Raw genomic sequence first — 23909 nt, forward strand, 5'->3', positions numbered from 1 at the left:
GGCAGAGGCAGAGGCAGAGGCAGAGGCAGAGGCAGAGGCAGAGGCAGGTGAATCTCTAGGAGTTCAAGGCCAGCCTGGTCTACAGAGTGAGTTCCAGAACAGCCAGGACTACATAGAGAAACCCTGTCTTGAAAAACAAACAACCAAACAAACATGGAGGTCGAAGGATAACTTGGAGTAGGTTCTTTCCTTCCACTGCACGGACCCTGGGGACAGGAGTCAGGTTTGCTGGCAGCTTTTTACATGCTGAGATAGTTTATTATTGGCTGTGTGTGTGTGTGTGTTGATACACAGAACAGAAGAATTCAGGCTGGCCAGGAATTTATTGTATTGTCAGGCTCTCTCTGACTTTCTGGTGCTGGAAATACAGGGTTTTGTTTGTGACACTATGTTGCCCTTGCATTCATGGCAACCCTGTGTCTCTGTTCAAATCACCCTAGGGATCCCCATCTGACCCTCCCCCAGAACCAGCTTTTCATAGGGGTACCTAACCTTTTTTTTTTCTGCCCCTTTTCCCCAGAGTCTGATTGTATAACCCTGGCCTTGAACTCAGGGATCTGCCTGCCTCTGCCTCCTGATTAAAAGGGAGCTCTACCACACCTTTTAAAAATGTTGTTGCTAGGGAATATGAACTCAGGTCCTCATGTTTGCAGAGCAGCTTACCCACAGTGCCATTTTCCAAATACTATTTTGTTTATTGTGGCTGGGAACTAAACCCAGGCTTTGTGCAAGCTAGGCAAATGCTTTTTTGATGAGGTATATCCCATAAACACGTGTGTGTGTGTGTGTATATATATATATATATATATATACACACACACACACACACAATTGTTTGAGATACGGTCTTGCTGTGTATGTAGCCCATGTTACTCTGAAATGCTCAATCCTCCTGCCTTAACCTTCAGAATGCTGAAATTATAGGCACAAACCATCATACCTGCTTTGAATTTTCTTAAACACACACACACACACACACACACACACACACACACACACACACAAAACCCTTTGGTAAAATTGTGCCTGAAGGCTCATGCCAATAATCTGACACTGTGGAGGCTGAGGCAGGAGGATCATTTTGAGTTTGAGGCCAGTCTGGGCTGCACAGTGAATTCTAGTCTAGCCAGGATTCAGAAAGAGGCTTTGCTTCAGCAACAAATGAGAGTGGGCACTCACACACACTCACACACTATGGCATATCCAGGTGCATATCCATTAAATGTAATGCAAATACGGTTAGCTGGGCATGGTGGCGTGTGGTTGTGATCCCAGCCCTGAGGGAGGGAGGGAGGTGGATTTCTGAGGCCAGTCTGCTCTACAGATTTCCGGGACCGCCAGGGCTACACAGAGAAACCCTCTCTCGAAAAACCATGAAAGAAAAACAAAAACATTCTATGGCGGTCAGACGTCTTACAATTCTCTTGAAGCACAGGAAAAGTTTTAGTTTCTTTTCGAGGAGGCTGAAATAATCAGGACATCAACTTCACATTGACATTTTTATTAACGCCAACTGTTTTTTAATTATTATTTTTTAAAACAATAGCACAAAAATGTTTCAAGGAAGCAGTCTCACAATCTGATGACCTTCCGAAATACATTTAAGCCACACCAAATATGAATTTCTGTTAACACAAAAAGAGATCCAGAAAAAAATAAAAGGAACAGAAAAAAAGGAAAAATAAGAAGGGAGAAAGGGGCTGAGACTTAGTAAAAACACACTGAGTTAGGTGGCCAGGCTCGTTAGTGGGCACTCTGATAACGCAGTGGCGCAGCGGAAATCTGGGCTCACGGCAGTCCCCGCTGGCCCCTCATATACACAAGCTATCGAGCCACAACTCACAGATACTGTTCGCAAGAGGCGCGGCATTTGGCCTGTCAGGTAGCTGGGACCCTTCTGAGCAGAATCACTCCAGCAGAAAGGCCTGGCTGACAATCCTTATTTCTACTCTCTCACCTACTATGCATTTCAGGGTTCTTAAAGGTTATCTTAAAAAAGAAAAAAAAAGTATATCAGCTCCTCTTATTTAATGTGGCTGTCAAAGATGTTTCTCATTATCTATAAGAACAATGGGTCAGGGCTCGGCAGAACTAAAGGGAGAACTCAGGATGAGGGAGGGGAGGGTTATTTTTTTAAAAGCTTTCGTTCCTTTTTGGGGGTAGGTGGGGATCACACAGAAGGGAGGCAAGAACTACACTCCTTGGTTCAGACTGAGTTATGCAGGAAAAGGTACCTTCCTGGTCAGTTCCCATGCCACAAAGGAAGAGGAAAGCCCACCTGGAGTTCTGCAGACTGCACTGAGTGAGCCAGGACCAGCCTTCCCGTCAGCATCCCCAGCGATGGACATGCCCGGCTTGTCAGGCTGCATGGAGAACCCACTTCACAACAACCCTCTTCCCCAAAAGCCTCTTTCCTTCTGGTAGGCTATAAAACAACATCCGTCACTAACAGGAGAGTGTTCAACACTTTGAACCATGACAGGCTTCAGGAAGTTTCACAGTTTCGTTATGCTCTAGTTTATTACTATCATATTTACATTTTTATTTTATTTATTTATTTATTTATTTTTTTGCTGAATTGCTGATTTTCCTTTTTCAATAGAATTTAATTCTGGAGTGTGAGCAGGAACCAGTTAACTACATTCATTGTCCAAACCCCACTGGTGTAAGACTCCAAATTCTTGGCATGTGAATCAGCTTGGTAGCTCCACCTCATCCTTGCAGAGGCAGCGAGCCCACGGTGCAGAGGCTTCACACAGAAGGCGGGGAGGCTTTCCGCTGAAGGAGGTACTGGTGAATGCTCTCGGCATCTCGCTTTAGCCAAGCAGCATTCAGCAGGATATTTTCACAACACTGCTGGATGGTACGCTCAGCTGAAGGGGCTGGGTGACTCTCGAAGAAAGCCTGGTATAAGACAACCCACAATGCAGAACCACTGTTAGCAACTGGAAGGAGTTCACGGATGTAAAAGCACAAAAGGATCAATGAGCCTCAATCATGAGAGTTGACCATTGCCATCATAGGCTGGAATAAGCAAATCCTTGGGCCTATATAGAAGAATCCTTCCTTAACAAGTGAATACACAAAACCTAATCAAAAAAACTTATAGAGCTGGAACCTGCTAAGAAAACGCTGTGTCCCAGTGTGTCCAATTCGTGGCCCACGCACAAGCTCCATGCAGCCAAAGACAGCTATGAACAGCCTAGTAAACAGTCACAAACCTACTGAAAGCATCGGATTTACTTAGGAACTTGATTGTGTAGTATCTTTCTCAGTAAAATATTTTATTTAACCTGACAGATCCAAATATAACAAGTACATTTTTTAGCTGCTGTCACTTGTGGTACCTAGTAGGCTTTTCTCTGCACAGAGAAGTATAGCCTTGGAAGAGCAAGACAGGACCCTTCAGAGCTCGGCATGTTCAAACCCCCCTACTCTACTGAAGTCTATTTATAACTGCTTTTTCTCTGACTTCATGTAGAATCTAACCTAGTTTTTTGTTTTTCTTTTTTTTTTTCTTTAAGATTATATGTTTATGTATATGGGGATTTTGTTTGCATGTATGTCTGCACATCAGAAGAGGGCATTTGATCCATGGGACTATAGTTATTGAAAGTTTTGAGCTGCCATGTGGGTGATTGGAATTGAACTCAAGGCCTCTGGAATAGTCAGAGCTCTTAATTGCTAAACCATTTTTCTAAGCCCTACCTTTGTTTTTGAAGATTCTATCTATCTATCCATCTATCTATCTACTCTATCTACCCACCTACCTGCATACCTATTGTGTGTGCTGGGGCATGTTTGTATGTATACATATATATATGTATACATATGAATGTATGTAGTTTGTCAAGACAGGGTTTTTCTCTGTGTAGTTTTGGCTGTGCTGGAACTCACTCTAGACCAGGCTTTGGCTTTGAACCACAGAATCCACCTGCCTCTGTCTCCCAAGTGCTGGAATTAAAAGTGTGCGTCCCCAATACCCGGCTTTGAAGATTTGTTTTCATTTAAGTATATGCGTGTGTGCTTTAGAGGCCGGGAGTACTGCAGACGCCTAGGGCTGAAGGAACAGGTGGCTGTGATGCGGCTGGCATGGGTGCAGGAAACTGAACTCAGGTCCTTCTTAAGAGCAGCAAGTGCTGTCTAACCCGGAGATGCTCCTCTGCCCCTGACACATTTATGAGCTGAGTGTGCCCCAGGGAGATGTGGGCTCAGATGGCCAACACTCAGGAGCTGGTTCTTGCCTTCCACCATACGGATCCTAGGGATCCCACTTAGGTCATCAGATTTGTCATGAAGCATTCCTACTTGCTGAGCCATCTCTCTGGCCCTAACCTAGACTTGACAAAAGCCCTGACTTCTTCCGTTTCAACATTCTGCCGCTAGCATTTGGAAATATTCCCTATCCCTCTACTTCATTTCCTGGGAACTTACTCCTCAGAGTTAGAGAAGTTAGGTCTTAGCCCTCCGTATGTCTACAAATGAGCTCAAGCTCAAGCTGGTCTATGGAAAAATTTCTGGTGATAAAAGCCAGCGTTCCTCAGGAAATTGTGAACTGGGGTTTCTGTCCCCCCAAAAGAGTCATTCACTTTCCTGGCAGAAGGTACATGGCTCTTGTGCTAGTTTAAATGCCTCCCACAGGCTCATATTTGACGCTTGGTCACCAGGGAGTAGAGCTCTTGACAGGATTAGCAGGGTTAGGGGGTGGTCTTAGTGGAGGAGGTCTGTCACTGGGAGTGAGTTCTGAAGTTTCAAAAGCTGAAGCCAGGCCCAGGGCTGTTATCCCTATGAATCAAGACATAGCTCTCTGCTACTCTACCATGTCCGTCACCATGATAATGGACCAAACCTCTGATACAGTAAGTAAATCCCCATTTCCATGCTTTCTTTTACAAGTCACCTAGGTCACAGCGTCTCTTCACAGAAACAGCACTCTGGTTAAAACTGCTGGTCTCCAGAATCCCACTGTTAAAACATTTCAAAGCTCTAAACTAGAGTCCTAGCCCTTCTCAATTCCCTAGGCTTCCCTCCTCCCAGATACCCTTTGTTCTCTATATCATCACCAGGATTTCCCCTTGCTGCCACCACTATCTCTTGCTCCAGACGGGGGGCAGTGTGTGCCCACATCCAGTCTACTACTTCTCTCTATTCTGGACTCTTCCAAATATCTCTAGGTATTTTCTCTCTTACTCAGAATAAAATAAAAATAATATAAAACCACTCACCCTAACTATGTGGCAGGTTCTTTACCACATCCTCTTGTATACAATATGTTAATGGGATTTGGAAGATGAGGCCTTTGAAATGGGATTGCTTCTGAGTTCATGGCTCTTAAGCATGAATTTTGTAGATGACATTGCCACATCCCAATGTTAAAAGACCTTGCATGATTAGGATGTGACACATACTGAGCCTAAGACTAGGCTTGGTCAAGGTGCTGGCTGGTCACTGAGTAAGTTAGCTGTTCTAAGCGTCAATCTCTTGTCTATGATAAATGTTTGCAGGATGAAAAAACAAATGAGCACTGAGCAAGACAGGGCACACGGCACTGCAGGACCCAATGCTGCACCCACGATAAGTGCATAAGGGCAATGAAACCACAAAGTTAAAATGCTGCTACTAATCCAGTTCCACTCCACAGTTTTCATAGACTAAAAGTACTTCCGAGTTTATTTTTTAAAGTTATTATTTTCTTCCTAACCCCAAGACAGGGTTAGGGTTTCTCTGTTGTAGCCTTGGCTGTCCTGGACTAGCCTTGTAGACGAGGCTGGCCTTGAACTCACAAGAGATCCACCTGACTCTGCCTCCCCAAGTGCTGGGATTACAAGCATGCACCATTATACCCGGCTTTAAACTATTTTTTAACTAGTTCATCTGGTTTCACAGCAAACATCTGGAAACATCTGGAAACCAGCAAATGGCCACAGGCCTGCCTGTCCTGGTAAAAGGGAAAGTGACTAACACCAGATGAAGTATAAGTGTCAGCCATCAGTAGCCTGATTACTGGAGAAGACTTTGGCTCTGCAGGCTTCTCAGGGCTGGTGTGACACAGCAGCCCTCCCTCCAGTCCCTTCTCAGCAAACAGCACCAGCATTATCATCGCCAACACCTGGAGACTGTGTCTCCCCACACATCCCTGCTGTCCTGGAACTTACTACGGAGACCTGGCTAGTCTTGGAGACCCGCCTGCCAGAGTGCTGGGCTGGAATGAACGCACCACAAAGAAATGATCCTTGGCTCTTTTTCTTCCTTTAGGGTCTCAACCTTCCTAACTCTGTGACCCTTTAATACAGTTCCTCATGTTATGGTGACCCCCTCAACGATAAATTATCTTCATTGCCACTTTGTAACTGTAATTTTGCTCCTGTTATGAATTGTAATGCAAATATCTGTGTTTCCTGATGGTCACCTTTTATAGGTGACCCCTGTGAAAGACGTTTGATCCTAAAAGGAATCTCCAGCCACAGGTTGAAAAATGCTGCCTTACATGGTCACAACACACAGAAATATTGTTGAATTAAATATTAACAAAAGCCAGGTATGGTGGTTCATAAATCATTATAATCCCTGTACTCTTGAGGCTGAGGTAGGAGGATCATCATGAATTCAAGGCCAACTTGGGGTTCACAGTGAGGCTGAGGTCAGCCTGGCTACAGGGTATGGCCCCATCTCAATGTGTATATGCCAATGCTAATGATCTATTTGCCAATGCCAAATCTCTATTTCCTGACTCCATTATTCCTATCTAAGCTACTGTGTCTTTTGGCTTGAAGAATTAGTGTCTCAACCTTTTCCCTTTCTTACCTCAAACCATCTTCTTTTATACTGTAGCTTGACAGCGCTAGAACCATAGTGATGCTCCTGCCTTAAACTGATCAGCACAAGCCACCATTCCCACCTTCAAGCTTAAGGAAATTCTGCCTTACCAGCTTCAGTTTGCCACTACCCTGTCCCCAAGCCTGTTAGGTGTTTCTCCTCCATAGTCCCATGACCTTTACAATGAAATTGTTCACATAATACAATATATAATGTAAATTAAATGGAAACAAAAACCAAGTCTTTCACTAGTTTCTCAAGACCAGTAAAATTTATTCCCCCCCACCCCTGGTCAGACAGAATTTCCCTGTGTAGCTCTGGCTGTCCTGGATGTGCTTTGTAGACCAGGCTGACCTCAAACTCAGGGATCAACTGGTGTGCACTACCACATCTGGCTATAAAATTTATCCCTAACAACAGCTCCTACAGAGAACCAGATCATAGTTCTCAATATTGCCTCCAAGAAGATAAAGGTGAAACTGGCGTTATAAATGACATCATGATAAAGTTTAAAGTATAATGAAATTTAATTTTTCCTACTCAGAATTAACTTGTCCCCTAAATACTGATATTTACTAGGTTCAGGGTCTACACCAAACTGATCATCTCTCTAAACTATTCATATATTGAAGGCAAAGTCAAATTTGTCTTTTTTCTAAGAAGAAAGGACATACAAAAAGCAGATCATCCCAACATTCATTAGAATGAGGTTCACGGGGCTGGAGACATAGCTCAGGTTAAGGGCACTTGCTGCTCTTGCAGAGAACCTGGATTCCTAGCATCTACTTGGTGGCTTACAACTTTCTAGAACTCTAGATCCAGGGTCTGATGCTCTCTTTAATATCCATGGGTATCAAGCAAGCACATGGTGCACATAGACATGCAGGCCAAAACACTCATACACACAAAATTAAAGTTTAAGAAAGAAAGAAAAGAAAAAAAAAGCAAGAAGGGAAACTAGATTCATGTATGTTCTAGATTGAAAAGTAAAAAGTATATAGTACTTTCCTTACCTTAACTTCTCCAGCCATTTTATCAATTGCAAATCCCTCAACTGACAGCTGAAAACAAACAGGTTTTATACAGTTTAGGGAAACAAAAAGAGACTAGGAACAAACTTCCACTTACCCTAAAGACAACCCATTCTGTTCTCTCCCACTTGCACAGATGCTAAAAGGGAGACGTGCACGCTCATAAAACAAACCCCAGTAACATTTTCTTTTGTGGGGGAGGCTTGAACCCAGAGCCTCGTTCAGAACAGGCCTATGAGTGAGATGCAACCTCGAGGAACTCTTTATTTGAGGATAGGCACAGGGGTTCGGGTCTTGCTATACAGCCCTGGCTGATTTCAAACTCACAACAATCCTCCTGCTTCAGCTTCTATAGTGCTGAGGTTATAAGCATGGTCCACCACACCTGGCTGAAGAACCTTTTAAAGAGCAAGACCCCTAACTTTTGGTCTAATACAGAGGTTCCCAACCTGTGGGTTACAATCTCCACAGGAGCCACATATCAAATATCCTGCATATCAGATATTTACATTACAATTCGTAACAGTAACACAATTACAGCTATGCAGTAGCATTAACTTTAGGATTGGAGGAGGTCACCACAACATGTACTAAAGGGCTGGTATTAGGAAAGTTTTGAGAGCCACTAGTCTAATACATCATGGATAATTATTACATAAGTCAAAATTAACAAGCCACTCAACACTCCCACATACCTTTATTAATCTGGATATTAGGAACCCTCCCTGGTATCGATTATAAAGCTCTTCCCAGTTGTCCTTTATGAATTTCCAAGCAGCTTTCCTGCCATGCTTGCTGCCTCCAGCCACTCCACCAATTACTGACACAGTGTCCTGTGGACGTACCTCTTCCTAAAAACAAACAAGAAAGCCTGGCTATCTAGAATATCTCCTGGTACCACAGAATATAACAGACAGTTGGGAAATTAAAGTGACAGCGGGAAGATGCCCACTCCCAGGAAGGTAAGGTATTATAAAGGCGTCCACTTCTTCTTCAACCTGTTCTAATTCTCACTACTAGTGGGAGAGAAGAGGCCAGCATGGCAGCCACGCCTCCCAACCTGATTCAATCTCTGGAAACCACAGATGAAAGGAAGAACCACTCACTTTCTCTCATCCCCACCTCCCACCCCCATCCCCAATAAAGCAATAAAAATTTGAAAACAAAAACAAAAGCTCACACCAGCTTCCCCAAAACATCATGAGTGTGGTGAATCAAAGTCTCCCTCTCTCTGGTTTCTGGAGACAGGGTTTCACTGTGCAGCCCTTGCTGTCCTAGAACTTGCTGTGTAGATCTGCCTGGCTCTACCTCTATACTAGGATTAAAGGCATTCACTGCTGCCGCTCAGCTGAGCACCAGTTCTCTTAAAATGTAGCTTATAACTTACTGAAAGTGCAAAAGTGAGAACTTTTTGAATCAGTTCAGGCGAAAGAGTAGCCCCAAGAACTCTTTCAATTCGGTTTTTCTCTTCTTGCATATCAGCTTGTTTGTGAAGCTACAGGGAAAAAATAAAAAGGAATAGTTAGCACTTTCCTGGATTCTACACATGCTCATAACAGCTTCTCTTCCAATAAGGGTAACTTCTGTTCTGCCTCTCACTGGGCAAGACTAATGGGACACTACATCACAGAGTAAGCACTTTGTCACAACAGTTGGGCACCAAAACCATCCCAGTGAGCCACAACATGTAGGTGTGCATTAGCTAAAGTTTGTCTCAGTTCTCTATAGTAAAAATCTACAGAGTAAGTCGGGCCTGTCAAATTCTTTACATCACTGACACTCGACTGATACTCTGCATTGGATGAATCAACTATCACCAAATACCATCAATTTAGCCTGTAATAGTGGAAATATCTAGTAGCTGGCTGCATTTAAGATAAATTACTCTTGGAGAAGTAGAAGAAGAAGGATCAAACATTTAAGGACATCCTTGGCTACATAATTTGAAGCTAACCTTGGCTACATGAAAGCCTATCGCCCCTCCCCCCAATAACAAATGAAAAGATATATTATTGAATGTTGCTTACAAATGTTTTAAGTGTGTACATGTGTTCATGTTTGCAGCTGTGCTCACCCACACAGTGGAGGGCAGAGGTCACAGCAGTCTTCCTGTATTGCTGCCCATCTGGTTTCTTTGGGTCAGGATCTGTCAGTGAACCTGGAGCTCACCATTTCACCTAGACTAGCTGTCCTGCAAGCTCCTGCCCAGTCAGTGCTAGATGTCAGAGATGTGCACCACTGCACAGGAAATCCAAACAGCAAATCCTTTTGCTGTGCAATAAACTGTTAATCTATGAAATGGAACCATCTCTTCAGCCCCTCAGAGTCACATAAAATTTGGGGTTTGAGAGATAGCTCCGAAGTTATGAGAACTGGCTGCTCGTGCAGGGGACCTGGAGTTCAATTTGAAGGACCCACATGATGGCTCACAACTGCTTGTTAACTCTAGCTTCAGGGCAATCGGAAGCTCTCTTCTGAGCTATGCAATACGCTACACACACATGTGGTTCAAAGAAATACATGCAGGCAAAACACTCATACACATTTAAAGAAAATAGAAAACCCAGAATATTTATTACCTAATGTTCTTTTCCTTTTGAGACAGGCTCTCACTATGCAGCCCTGAGTAGTCTAGAGCTCCTTACGTAGATCAGATTGGCCTCAAATTTGTGAAAATCCCGCTGACTCTGGCCTACTGAGTCTTTTGAAGGTCCAGTATATTCAAGGACTGAACTTTAGTTTTCAGGAAGCATTTTTCTCCCAGAAGACATGTAATACACTTCCACTAGATGGCACTCTAGTATCACAGTTCAAGATAGCAGAAATTATTCTTAAATAATTTAAAATACTCATTACTAAATTACCAAGAGAAAACAGACCTCTTTTTTTTTTATTTTTTGAGACAGCGTTTCTCTGTGTACCCTTGGTCGTTCTGGAACTCACTCTGTAGAACAGACCACCATCACCTGGCTACCCTTGTATCTTGCCATGGTTTTGTTTCGTTTTTCCTGTTTTTGTTTTTGAAGTTTGTGTTTTGGAGAGAGGATTTCTTTGTGTAGCTGGGTGTCCTGGATCTTGCTCTGCAGACTAGGCCGTCTACCTCCTGAGTGGTAGGATTAAAGACGCGCAACACCATCACCTGCTCATCACATGGCTCTTAAAGATACTGGTCTTACTAAAAAAAATTTTTTTCCATGAAAAAGCTGATTTTTGTGAGCTTCCCTGTGTTAAGTAAATGTGGACTATTAGACACTATTGTAAATTCTTGAAATTGTGCCACGATGTGTTAAGGTATCTGGCATAAAGTCTCCTTTATGTATTCATGACACATCTTTTTGGTTCTTTTTTGTTGTTTTTCAAGACAGGGTTTCTCTGTGTAGCGCTGGCTGTCCTGGAACTCGCTCTGTAAACTAGGCTGGCCCTGAATTCACAGAGATCCCACCTGCATCTGCCTCCTGAGTGCTGGGATTACAGGTTGCACGCACCACTGTCTCCCGGCTTATTGTGACATAATCATAAGCGCATAAAACAGACTTTGGTCACACTCACCTCCCTATTACCTTTTCTTGTCCCTTTCCCCCCAGCCCCTTCCTTGAGTTTAGGTTTGTACTTTCTGACCCACCTGGGATAACAGAATTATTCTTAAATCTGTGACCCAGTTGGCACATACCATTCCTGCTTCAAGTGTGGCTCTGTTTTAAAAGACTTATTTATTTCATGTGCCTGTATGTCTTTAAGTGCACTGTGTGGGCACCTGGTGCCCTCAGATGCCAGAAGAAGGTGACAGGTCCCTTGGAACTAGAGTTATGAACAGCCACCATGTGGGTGCTGGGAATAAATCTGAAGAGCAGCTAAGTGTACTTAACCACTGAGCCATCTCTCCAACCCCAATGAGGACTTTTGTTGTGAAGACAGGGCTCATATAACTCAGCTGAAGATGACCTTCAACTCCTGATCTTTCTAGCTCCATTTTCCAAGTGCATGGCTCACTGGTATGTGCAAACATGCCTGTCTTATGTGTAAATCTTTTAATGAATACACAGTTGTAATAGGTAATTTGGGTATTTAGGAACATTTTGCACAATTACTTGGTGACAGTAGCAAGCATATTTTGACCCTTCTACTTCTAATATAGACATCATGATTCTTTCTTAACAGGATGGAAATGAATGCATAGGGAGTAAGCACAGAACTTTTCCCATTTTACAATTTTTTTCCACTTTATTTCTTTTTAAAATATTTTAAAATTTATTTTATGTATATGAATGCTCTAGCTTCATTTCATGTACACCTACATGCCAGAAGAGGGCAAAGACCTCAATATAGATGGTTATGAGCCACCACCATGTGGTTGCTGGGAATTGAACTTGGGACCTCTGGAAGAGCAGCCAAGTGCTCTTAACCACTGAGCCATCTCTCCAGCCCTTGACTTTATTTCTTTTATGTATATGAGTGCTCTACCTGCATGTACACCTGCATGCCAGAAGAGGGCATCACCCTGTGGTTGCTGGGAATTGAACTCAGGACCTCTGGATGAGCTGACAGTGCTCTTAACCACTGAGCCATCTCTCTAACCCCAGCCCCTGCTGTTTTACAATTAATTCAAACTCTGAAACAGATCACTGTTGGAGGGAAGGTTAACTATGTATTAATACTGTTTAAAAAAGTATGAAGACAGGTGAATTGATTTCTTGTTCACTCATAATGCTTAGGACATCTGATTTTTCTTGCCCACGCCTCTTCTCGTGTCTTCCTTCCCATGCTGAGATAGAACCCAGATTCTTGTACATACAAAGCAAAATGCTACCTATTTTTCAAAAGTTGATTTTTTAAAAAAGCTTAGTTTGTGTGTGGATGTGTATGGGTGTAGGTGTGCATATGCTTATGTAGAACAGAGAACAACTTTACCTCTTACATAGAAATTTTGGGCTCCCCCCTCCCTCGAGACACGGTTTCTGTTTTTCTGTGTAGCCTTGCCTGTCCTTGAACTCAGAGACTTTCACATAGGAGAAGTTTTAAAGAAGCTGGCTTACTTATATAGACCACTGGTTTTGGGGGGAGTGTTGGATGATCCTTTCACAGGGGTTGCTAGCAACCAGAAAAAGATATTTATGTTACAACTCACAACAGCAGCAAAATTAGTTATGAAATAGCCGTGAAAATGATTTTACGGTTGGGGGGTGAACCCAACAGGAGAAACTGTATTAAAGTATTAAACATCAGGACGGTTGGGAATGACTGATCTAGACAGGCATCTCTTTGGGGCACAGTAGGTGGTACAGGCTGTGATCCCAGCTGCCTGGGAGGCTACAGCAGATCAGGTTCAAGGCTTGACTGCACTAAAGCAAGTGAGTTCAAGGGCAACTTGAATAACCTAGTAAGACCCTGTTGTTGTTATTGTCGTTTTTAAAAAAAGGTGGGGCAGGTGTGCGGCGTGCCTATGCTCTCTGTAATCTGAACCATGTGGAAAAGTGGAAGGAAGATGAAGAGTTTGAGGCCGGCTTCATTTTTGAAGTGAGGTGCAGGACAGCCTGGGTTAAAATGAACCCCTGGGTCAAAAAAAAAAAAGGCATAATAGCACACCTGTAATCCCAGCATTTAAAGATAGAGGCACAAAGGTCAAAATTTAAGTGTCACTCTTCAATATCAGCCTGCGTTATCTTAGACCCTACCTCAAAACAAAATAAAACAAAACAGGGCTGAAGTTAAAGTTTAGTGGCAGAACCCTTGCCTAACATGCTTGAGATTGTGGGATTAAACCTCACCATTTCAGGGTTACAATTTAGCTTAATATTAAAGTTGTGAAGAAAAAACAAACAAAGAAATCTGAAAAATGAGTTTAACATTTTTGGAAACACCCAAACAGATCTTATACAGTTCTCTCTTCTCTCCATACCCCTTTCTTTCCCTAGGGTCTGTGGTACTGGGAACTGGGCCTAGGGCCTTCAGTATGCCAGGCCAACTCTCCATTAAGCTATACTCCATAGCTCTTTCATTTTAATTCTGAGTAGGATCTCACAAAGTTGCCCAATCTGACCTTGAACTCATTCTGTAGCCCAGGTAGACCTTAAACTTTCTATCCTCCTGCTTTACCCTCCTTAACACCTGTGATTAGGAGCCAAATCCAGGACATATATTTCTTTGCCCAGATTTTTTCCTATTTCCCAAGCTATTAAAGTGGTACTGAGTATATTCAAGTTCAAAACCAGGAGGCAGAGGCCTTTTCCAAATTCACTTACCTTTAGCATAATGTCTAAGGTAGTGCCATCACCATGCTTTAAAACAGTAAGATAAACCTACAAAAGAACAGCAGGGGAAAAGAGAAGTCATTTGAGTTACACAACTGTTATAAAGAGCTAATGTTAAGATAAAAAGCAGCCAGACATGTTGGCAGAGGCCTTGGGGGTGGGGAGTAAGGGCTGGAATGAGGCAGGAGAAAAACCAAAAGTTCAAAGCCTCTGTGGACTACACAGTAAGACTCTGTCTGGAAAAACAAAACAAAATAGCATAAGGCCAGTTTAAAAGAAACATAATTACATATCAATGCTCAAACAGACTACTATCATCAATCACTAATAGACTACTGGTGAACAAACACAGAGGCGCTGACATGTCAGGACAATAGCCTGCACCAGGTCTATCAGAGAAATGCACCAATATTCACCTTGCAGCACTGACGTGCTACCTGAGAAACCAAGACGCTGGCTACAGCGTATCTAAGCAGCATTTGTGCAGGGGTGTGCGGGCCCGCTCTTAGGTCAATTTTAGCTTTATGGACAAAACTGATAACTAGAAGGAGGGTATCACTATGTAGCCCATACTGGCCTGATGCTCAGAGCTCTATCTGCCTTTGCCTCCTGCACTGGGACTAAAGGACTGCACCACCACAGCCAGCTTTCACAGGAATTTCCTAAAATAACTTACGGGACTCCTCAGATCAGCAGAAAGAATCTGCTTTCCTTCCACGTGCTCCTTAAACCGACGTCGGGCTTCTTCCAGAGTTGCTTTATGCCCTGCTTTCCCCAGTTTCCCCAGCACCAAGCCCCTCAGGAGTGCATCGAGATGACCTGATTGGGAAGTGAAGACACAAGACTACTTGAAAAGCCTGCTTTTATAAATGTCCGACCTGAATGTTCTGTAACTTTGTTATACCAAGTCTATGGTCTTGAACAAACACTATCCATTACTCTAAAAAAGAGAACATTTGATGTAATTTACCAAATTGTAAGGGGAAAGGAATAAACAGACTAGACAAGCAAACAAGTTTGCAGACTTTGGACTCAGAAGTCCCAGCTACCAGCGTCTACTAATGTAGTTAACTACACCGTTAAAGAGTATGTGTGAAAAAGAAAGGTTTCTATCACATGCAACTAGAATATTCTTTGTATGATAAACTGAAACCTTAGATTAAAAATGAAAATTCAATGGATTCATCCTCTAATGACATGAAAAATACTAATAAGCACCCCCAACTGAGCATCACCGTCACTGTTAAGTCAAAGCCTTCATGAATAGTCTGGGGATACAGCCTTGTGGTAGAGCATTCCAGATGCTTTGGTTCAATCCTAGCACTGAAAAAAAGTTTTTTTGGGGGGGATATAGTTTAGATTAGAATGGAGGTTGGATCCCCTGAAACTGGAATTATAGACAGATGGTTGTGAGCCTTCATATGGGCACCAGGAACGGAACATAATCCTCTGCAAGAGCTTTTAAGTGTTCGTAACTAAAGAGACATCTCTCGAGCTCCTGTGATGGCTATGTGTGTGTGTTTATGTGTGTGTACGTATTTGTGTGTTCATACCATGTGGAGAGCAAAGGCCAACCTTGGGTGTTGTCCTCAGGAGCCATCCATCCACCTTGAGTGTGTGTGTGTGTTTTAATTTATTGATTGTGTATACAGAGTTCTGTGTGTATACCTGCAGGCCAGAGGGGACACCAGACCATGTGGTTGTTGGAACTTGATCTCAGGACCTTTGGAAGAACAGCCACTGCTCCTAACCTCTGAGCCAGCTCTCTACCCCCACCTTGTGTTTTTGACGTAGGGCCTTATTACTACTTGGCCCTGGAAGGCCAGGAACTCTCTTTGAAGACCAGGCTGGCCTCAAACTCACAGAGAACCACCTGCTTTTGCCTCCCAGTTGTTGAGATATAGGTGGTGCCACCAATCCTGGACACCTTACATTTTTTTTTCTAAAGCTTTATTTATTATGTATACAATGTTGTATCTGCATGTACACCTGCACACCATAAGAGGGCACCAGATCCCATGATAGATGGTTGTGAACCACCATGTGGGTGCTGGGAACTGGACTCAGGTCCTCTGAAAGAGCAGCCAGTGCTCTTAACCTCTGAGCCGTCTCTCCAGCCCCCTCCACCTTATTTTTTAAGACATCTCTCACTGGAATGGACTTCAGCAAGTAGGCAAAGCTGATAGCCAGCTAGCCCATAGCTCTCCCTGCCTTCATCTCCTCAGTGCTGGGATAACAAGCTTGTGTCACCACTCCAGGCTATTTTCCTGGGAGTGAACTCGGGTCTTCTGGTGTACACACTTAGAAACAGGGTTGAGCTGTCTCCCCAGCCCTTACTGGGACTCTGCTACTGACTACTGTAGGTCAAAACAATGTTTTGTTGCTTTTCTCTTTAAACCCCATCTGTACAGTGATCCAACAAAGGCATTCTCCCCGTATCTGTTCTAAATCAAAGGTTTCACACACTTCCAAAGAAAAGTGCAGGAAACATCCAGGAACTGAGCTGCCTGTGCACACTTCCTTCCTACTGTCCTGTCACTATATATGCATGTCCTCTCTAGGCTAACTCCTCCCCTACTTGCTGGGTCTAGACTCCTCTCAATTAGTCAGTTGCCACACCAGCAATAACTTTCTACCTTTTCTCAGTCCTTCTGGTCTGGATCATATTTGTTCTACTCTTGTATCTCTTTTTCAGTTCTCCATTTATGCTCAAAGATCATCTAATTAGTGATGATTTTCCCCAAGTATTGACTCCTTAGTCACACTATCTAATTTTTCATTGTGATACTTTCTACCACCCTAATATAATTTATTTGCTATGTCTCCCTAGAATGTAAGCTATACAGTGCAATGCTTTGTTAACCTCTATCACCAGCTTCTAAAATAGCACCTGACTTTTACTATTTACATAAATATTAGTGAATAAATGAAGGAAAGACAGGCAAGAATTTGCTACTAGCTGGGTGTGCAATCCCAACACTTAGGAGGCAGAGGTGGATCTTTGTGAGTTTGAGGCCAGTCTGGACTACAAAGTGAGTCCAAGATAGCTAAGGCTACACAGAAAAACCCTGTCTCAAAAACAAACAAAGAATCTCACATTGGTGGTCTGGGAGTAGCTCACTGACAGAGTTAAGCACAGACTAGGACCCTATAGGTTTAAACCTAGCACTAAAAAAAGGAAAAAAAAAATCCTATATTAAGATTAGTCAGGAGAAAATACCTCTTTTAATGAGCAGATAGCAACAAATAATTGAGTTTAAAGCCACTATTCTGAACATTTAAGTGACACATTTTTTAAAAGGTACATGCTTATAGACATAATCACGGAAAACACACAGAAAGCAATTAAAACCCTTATTTTAGAAAGCCGACCCCTGCCAAGTGTGACAATTCATGCTGAGGTAGGAGTCACCATGGGCTCCAAGCTACTTGAGCTACTACTGTTTGTTGCTGGTGTAACAATTTCACTAGCAGGTTTAGAACATTTAATTTCTGGCAAACTGCATATAATTCTGGATATAGAGATGTTGCTGCTAATTGTTAATCAGCAGCAAATAGAAAGTAGCAACTTCAAACACATTCTTTCCCCATAGAGTACACTCATCATTACCTTCTCCAGGTTTGGGGTCCCAGCCCAGTCTCTCTCCTATAGGTGAAAAGACATCTTTCACAAACTCCTGGATTTCCTCATAGAAGTCTGTGTGGGACAAGAGAGTTGAAAGAATCCCCAGGTTACAGCTGAGGTCGCTCCATACAGTATAATTGGGCTCATTCACAAAAGCCTCCATGACTTTTAGAACCTCTACAGTGCTAATGATTCCAGCTCGAGCCTGGGATAGGAAAAAACACAAATTAGCTCAGCCTTCAGGTCAAACAAGGCAGAAGAAATAAACACGTATACTGGCATTATCTACTGCTAGTCTTTTTTTTTTTTTCTTGTTTAAGGAAATGAAGCTCAGTAAGCTCCCAATACTGTTAGAATAAAAACCTTATCTTGACAGCCTTTTATAAATTTTGCTATTTGTAAAAGAACTCCTTAAAAAATTACACTGTACCTCCTAAGTTGGGAACAATAAAAACCAGCTAACTTCTTGTTTCTACTCAATTTCAGGGCCATCACTTTGAGCTTTTAAAATTTAATACTTTCAGAAGACCCGAAAAGAGTTGAGGGCCTGGCTCTTGACAAAGGCTCTTTCAGGGCTGGCCTGCAAACTGTCAATCGGACCCTCTCTTTCCTTTACTCCTAAAAGAACATGAGCAGGAGGCTCTACGAATTGAGAGTGCTTTCAGCATTGACTAACGACAGTTGAAAAAAAGAACTTGTGTTCTAGCATCCAACTGCACAAACAGCCTGCTCTCCCAAGACAGGTCTCTCTTGGTAATGCAATCAGCAAATGGGAGGTTTTGTCCATCAATGCTAATCTGCATTTATTCAAAGAAGGAATCCAATCAGCAGTCACAGAGGGCGGGGAGATTTCAGTCCAATTTAAAGGAACACTAGAAAGAATGACAATTTTACCACAGGCAAAGACATCCTGAAGTGACCTAACCTGTTGGGAGTCATAAAGACAACAATATGAATTCTGCTGCTTTAATTCTTTCCTGGAACAAGGCCAAATATGTATACAAGTCTGGGGCTGATTGACTATAATTTGAGTGATAACATACTGTTAAAACACTCTTGCTTTCCCAGCAGAGTAAAACTTAGGAAAAACTTAAAATCACTCTGAAGTAGTTTTTTAAAAAATCAGTAGAAAAATTTCTTAGTAACGCATATCCATCTGTTTTGAAAGACTTGACTTTTGGCCCTATACAGGATAGTTTAAGCAAAGATAGGTTTTTTAAAAAAAAGTACCTTAGAAGCAGTAAAATGAAATTTGTGCTTCAGGCAAATGATACAGGTAATAATCTTGTCATGTTAATTAGTAATTAGCCATTTGCTGTTATCCCAAATGTGCCAACCTTCAGGAAGAATCATATCCTTCTAATATGCTTTATATACTTCAGAAGAAACAGGATCCTTTAACCAACAAAATGCATCATATGACCTAAGTGTGAGATGCTCACCAGAGAAAAGAGGTCATTTTGTAATCCAAGTCGATCCACCGGGGGCAGAGAGAGGTCACGGATGCCTGGCAATAAACTTTCCAGCATGGCAGAGCTGTACTGGGTCCGATAAAACCCAACTGTTCCCAGATTGAGCTGAAAAGACCAATAAATATTTTTAGCTACTTCCTTTCTCCTCACTATTTTTTTGAGACAGGATACACATGTAGCTCTGGCTGTCCTGCAACTCACTATGTAGACTAGGCTGGCCTCAAACCCATAGAGATCCACCAGCCTCTGCCTTCTAACTGCTGACATCAAAGGCTGAGTACCACCATGGTTAGCCACTCCATTTTAGAAAAGATGTTTTCTGAGTGGGCACAGTGGCCAGCCTGGTCTACATAGAAATATTATAAAGCTAATGGCAGGAGCAATGGTGCATGCCTGTACTCCCAGCACTTGGAGAGGCAGAGGCAAGAGGATTTCTGAGTTTGAGGCCAGCTTGGTCTATAAAGTGAGTTCAGGATAGCCAAGGCTACACAGAGACACCTTGTATCAAAAACCAAACCAACCAAAGAAAAACCCACTACCACCACCAACAACAAAAAATTCAAAAATCAAACTGGGGCTGGAGAGATGGCTCAGCAGTTAAGAGCACTGGCTGTTTCTCCAAAGGATCTGGGTTCAATTCCCAGTATCCATATGGAAACTCACAACTGTCTCTAACTCCAGTTCCAAGACACACAGAGACATGTATGCAGGTAAAACACCATAGCACATTAAAATAATCATAATAATTTAAGAAACTTCAATATTGCTTATTCTTCCAGATCATAATTTCAAATGCTAACCTACTACAGAGTACACTTTAAATATTTTTTTTTAATTTCTGTTACTATATTTCACAATTGAATTATTTCATACATAACACATTTGATGCCTTTCAAAATTCAGCTGAGCTAAAAAAAAATTTGAATAATGAAAGAATAGTTTAAAATTCTGTAAGTGTAGATGACTTAGGTCCAAGGAGAACAAAGCTCCAGTTCCAGATGCTGACTATGACAGAGGATCCTAGACTCCTCTCCATATAACAGAGGCAACGCAAAACCCCAGGAGATCACGGGCTTCGGTATTATCACTCACTAATATGGTGGACTTGCAAAAGCTCATGAAAACTGGAATTTATTTTCTTAAAGACAATTCTGGGTTTCAAAGAAAACAGTACTTGAAGATATTTCCTCCATTTATATATATATGCACGGGAGATTATCTTCTTCATTATTTTTACCTTTGCAGTATAAATCTGCTTGGTATAGTATATTTCTGAGAAAAGCAATAGACATCATTAAGAAAAATAGACACTATTTCTAAATTTTGTTAAGAATAGAAAAATGGTTACTTTTTAGCAATTAAAATTTTGGGAAAACCAGTAACTAAGAAAAAATTGCAGCAAAAAAATTTATTACAAAGTGAAAAAGAATACTAATTCACTGGTATTTTTGCAAAATAATTTTATAGCAGTAGCTAAAAGAATTTTGTATTTCAGTTGACAAATCAATTTTTATGTATTTCTAATTTTATTTGAGAATAGTTATATGAGGACGACACAGTACTAAAGTTAATACAACATTAGAATGGGAGGGCAGTTTGGTTGGTTGGTTTTTCAAGACAGGGTTTCTCTGTGTAACCCTAGTTACCCTGGAACTCACTCTGCAGACTAGGCTGGCCTCAAACTCAAAGATCTGCCTGCCTCTGCTCTTGGGTGATGGGACTAAAGGCGTGCGCCACCACTGCCTGGCTTTTTACAAAGGAAGCAGCTGCAGCGGCAAGACTACAGATGTTCTGTGCACAGTATACTATTTGCTCCTCCTTCCCCTTCTTTTTAAATAGAGTCTCACTTGGCTTGGCCACCTCTAACTCTCACCCCTGCCTCAGCCTACTGGCTGATACAGGTACAGGAGCGCATGGCCAATCCCAGTTAACTCTTGCTTTGTGTCTCCCACTCCAGTCTTTTTTCCTATCTGCTTAGAAAGGTTTTTGCTTTGAACGTACTAGCCTAAGCTGGGTGTGGTGGAGCATGCCTGTAACCTCAGCACTCCTGAAGCAGAGGCAGAAGCAGGTGAATCTCTGTGAGTTTAAGGCCAGCCTGGTCTATAAAGTAAGCCCAAGACAGCCAAGGCTATACAGAGAAACCCTGTCTCTAAAAAACAAAAAGTACTAGTCTAAATTGAAAGAATACAATTCTGAGTCTGCCACAAAGGCATAGAGTAAGAGAAATAAATCATTTCAGGTAAAGTAAAAATGGCTCTGCCATTCCAAACTCACCTTCACCCACTGGTCGGGTTTGACATTCTTCAGAACCACACTCATCTCCGGCTTATCCATCAGGACTTTCAGTTTGGCCTGGCTGGGATCTTCACTAGTTGAAATTGTAATAGGAACCATCCACTGAGGACAGTCCTCACCTAAACAAGAAGAGACCAAACAGGACACTTCAAAGACAGCGCTGCACCAGAAGAAACGGGCGATAAGGCAGACAGGCGACTGCCTGGGTTGTAACCAAGATACATTCTCAACCTTACACTATGCCTCCAGGTGACCTGAGCAGCATTAGTGCAGGGACAAGGTAGCTTACTGTCAAACTCACAATCAACTAAAGGAGAATGTTGGGGCTTCTTTTTCCTTTGCAGAGCAATAAGGACAGTACTGAGTCTACTGAGGAGTGAGTGTTCTGAGGCACTTTCATTAACAGGCTCACATTCCTGCAACACTGTGCAGGACCAATCCCGGGAGCTCCTGTCACCAAGGAGCCACAGCTAAAAGGCAAGGTGGCGCCAGTTATCTTAGCTATCAAGCAGACTTTGTCTTATGCACTAACAGAACTATTTAAAGAAGGTACAGTCAACATTCAAGCAAGCCACACACCTTGCTTAAAAGTTAAACCACAGCTCAAGCCTCCCCAACTGAGAAACTCCAGGTTTTAATATCACCTATATTGTTCACAGATTTAGAAAAACCAGCTGGCCTGTCAGTATTACAATACAGATTATAAATATGTGGCAGAAAGTAACAACTATGATACCTGAAGATTTAATTGGATACTAAAGCCATTAGCTGACTTGTTAGATATATTTATTAAAAGTCTTTTTCCCACTAGGTAAGGAATGCTAGAGATTGAATCCAACAACGCTTCCACTGCAAAGAGTAGTTAAAAGTGTGAGAGCAGTCACAAGTAGAAGATTGTACTTCTTTACTGGATCTTGTGAATACAACATGACAAAACACTGGTGACAAAGAGGTAGCAATATATATAGCTCCCACTACTCAGACTACTATTTTCAAGAAAATGAAACTTAGTTTCTTCAATTAAAATTTAATTTCCTGGGTAAAATTTCGTAGGTAAAATTAGTTTAATAACATAGTTATTGAGAATATAGTAGTTGAGAGAAAAAACTTACAGCTTTCAATTACCTTTTTGAGACAGGATTTTTCAGTGTAGCCCTGGCTTTCCTGGACTTTTTTGTACACCAGGACTGCCTCTGCCTCCTGAGTGCTGGGATTAAAGGAATGCCGCCAAGACCGCATCCAGCTAAATTCCCACTCTTATTAGACAGATGACTTTGAGCAAAAAGAAAATTTTGGCGGTAGTGGTGGAACAACTGAGACAAGGTCTCACCCAGCGCTGGCTGAACTAGGACTAGCTCTATCGAACGGGCTCATTTCAAATTCACACAGACCCTCCTGCCTCTGCCTCCCATGTGCTGGGATTAAAGGTGTGCCACCACATCCAAGTGGCTTTGAGCAATTTAACTAACTTAGCCATATCTCAGCTTTTTTATGTGTAAAAAGGAAATACTACTTTATGCTAAGGAAAAGAGTTAAGAACCAACTGTGGTGCCCAGCGTAATGCTAAGTAAAGACAGCCACCACTGGGAATAATACTGATTAAGCCCAGGAACTTAAAGAGTAGCACAGGAAGCCCTTAGAGAAGTGGTTCTCACCCTGCGATGGCAACCCCTTTGGGGGTTGACTGACTCTTTCGTAAGGGTCATACGACAGATACCCCGCATATCGGATATTTACATTATCTTCACAATTTAATGTAAACTCATCATAGTAAAATTAGTTATGAAGCAGTAAGAAGGGTGAGAACCACTGACAATAAAGAGTAAGACTAAAGAAATCATTTCTTAGGGTTTTTTTTCCTAAGAGAGGAGGGTTTCTCTGTGTAGCCTTGGCTGTCCCAGACTTGCTTTGTAGACCAGGCTGGCCTTGTACTCACAGAGATCTGCCTGCCTCTGCCTCCCTGAGTACTTGGATTACAGGCGTGTGACAAGCATGACACTTCCTTTTTCACTTTCAATTAAGAGAGCTACAAAATATTTTGTTGTTTTTGTTTTTCAAGATAGGGCTTCTCTGTACAGTCCTGGCTGTTCTGGAACTCACTCTGTAGACCAGGCTGGCCTTCAACTCAGAGATCTACTTGTCTCTGACTCCCAAATGCTCTCACTACCACCGTCTGGTGAGAGACACAAAATTTTAAAGATTGTGGCCAGAATAATGGCTCAGTAAGTAAGAGCACTGGCTGCTTTTCCAACTGCTAGTTGGTTCAACTTCCAGTACCCACATCATGTCTAACAATTGCTTATAATCCAGTTCTAGAGGCCCTATTCTGGCCTCCTCAGGTAAACACACAGTTGGTGCACATACAGACAAGCAGGCACACACACACACACACACACACACACACACACACACACACACACAC

The 23909-nt window shown here is 42.3% G+C and overlaps 1 protein-coding gene across 1 annotated transcript in view; it reads right to left on the minus strand.

Annotated features, from left to right (window-relative positions):
• Positions 1 to 1485: 1485 nt before the first annotated feature.
• The window catches only part of Npepps (aminopeptidase puromycin sensitive), a 75614-nt gene continuing 53190 nt past the window's right edge, over positions 1486 to 23909 (minus strand). Inside the window, exons 15-23 of the mRNA XM_055619502.1 lie at positions 21467 to 21606; positions 19163 to 19297; positions 17706 to 17925; positions 14772 to 14914; positions 14087 to 14143; positions 9235 to 9342; positions 8543 to 8698; positions 7830 to 7877; positions 1486 to 2904 (exon numbers count right to left, since the gene is read on the minus strand). Coding sequence (XP_055475477.1) covers positions 2752 to 2904; positions 7830 to 7877; positions 8543 to 8698; positions 9235 to 9342; positions 14087 to 14143; positions 14772 to 14914; positions 17706 to 17925; positions 19163 to 19297; positions 21467 to 21606 — 1160 coding nt within the window. The 3' untranslated portion in view covers positions 1486 to 2751. The remainder of the gene's footprint in view (positions 2905 to 7829; positions 7878 to 8542; positions 8699 to 9234; positions 9343 to 14086; positions 14144 to 14771; positions 14915 to 17705; positions 17926 to 19162; positions 19298 to 21466; positions 21607 to 23909) is intronic.

Source organism: Psammomys obesus, unplaced genomic scaffold (genome assembly GCF_907164565.1).
Source record: "Psammomys obesus unplaced genomic scaffold, mPsaObe1.curated_primary_1811, whole genome shotgun sequence".
Classification (NCBI taxonomy): Eukaryota; Metazoa; Chordata; class Mammalia; order Rodentia; family Muridae; genus Psammomys; species Psammomys obesus.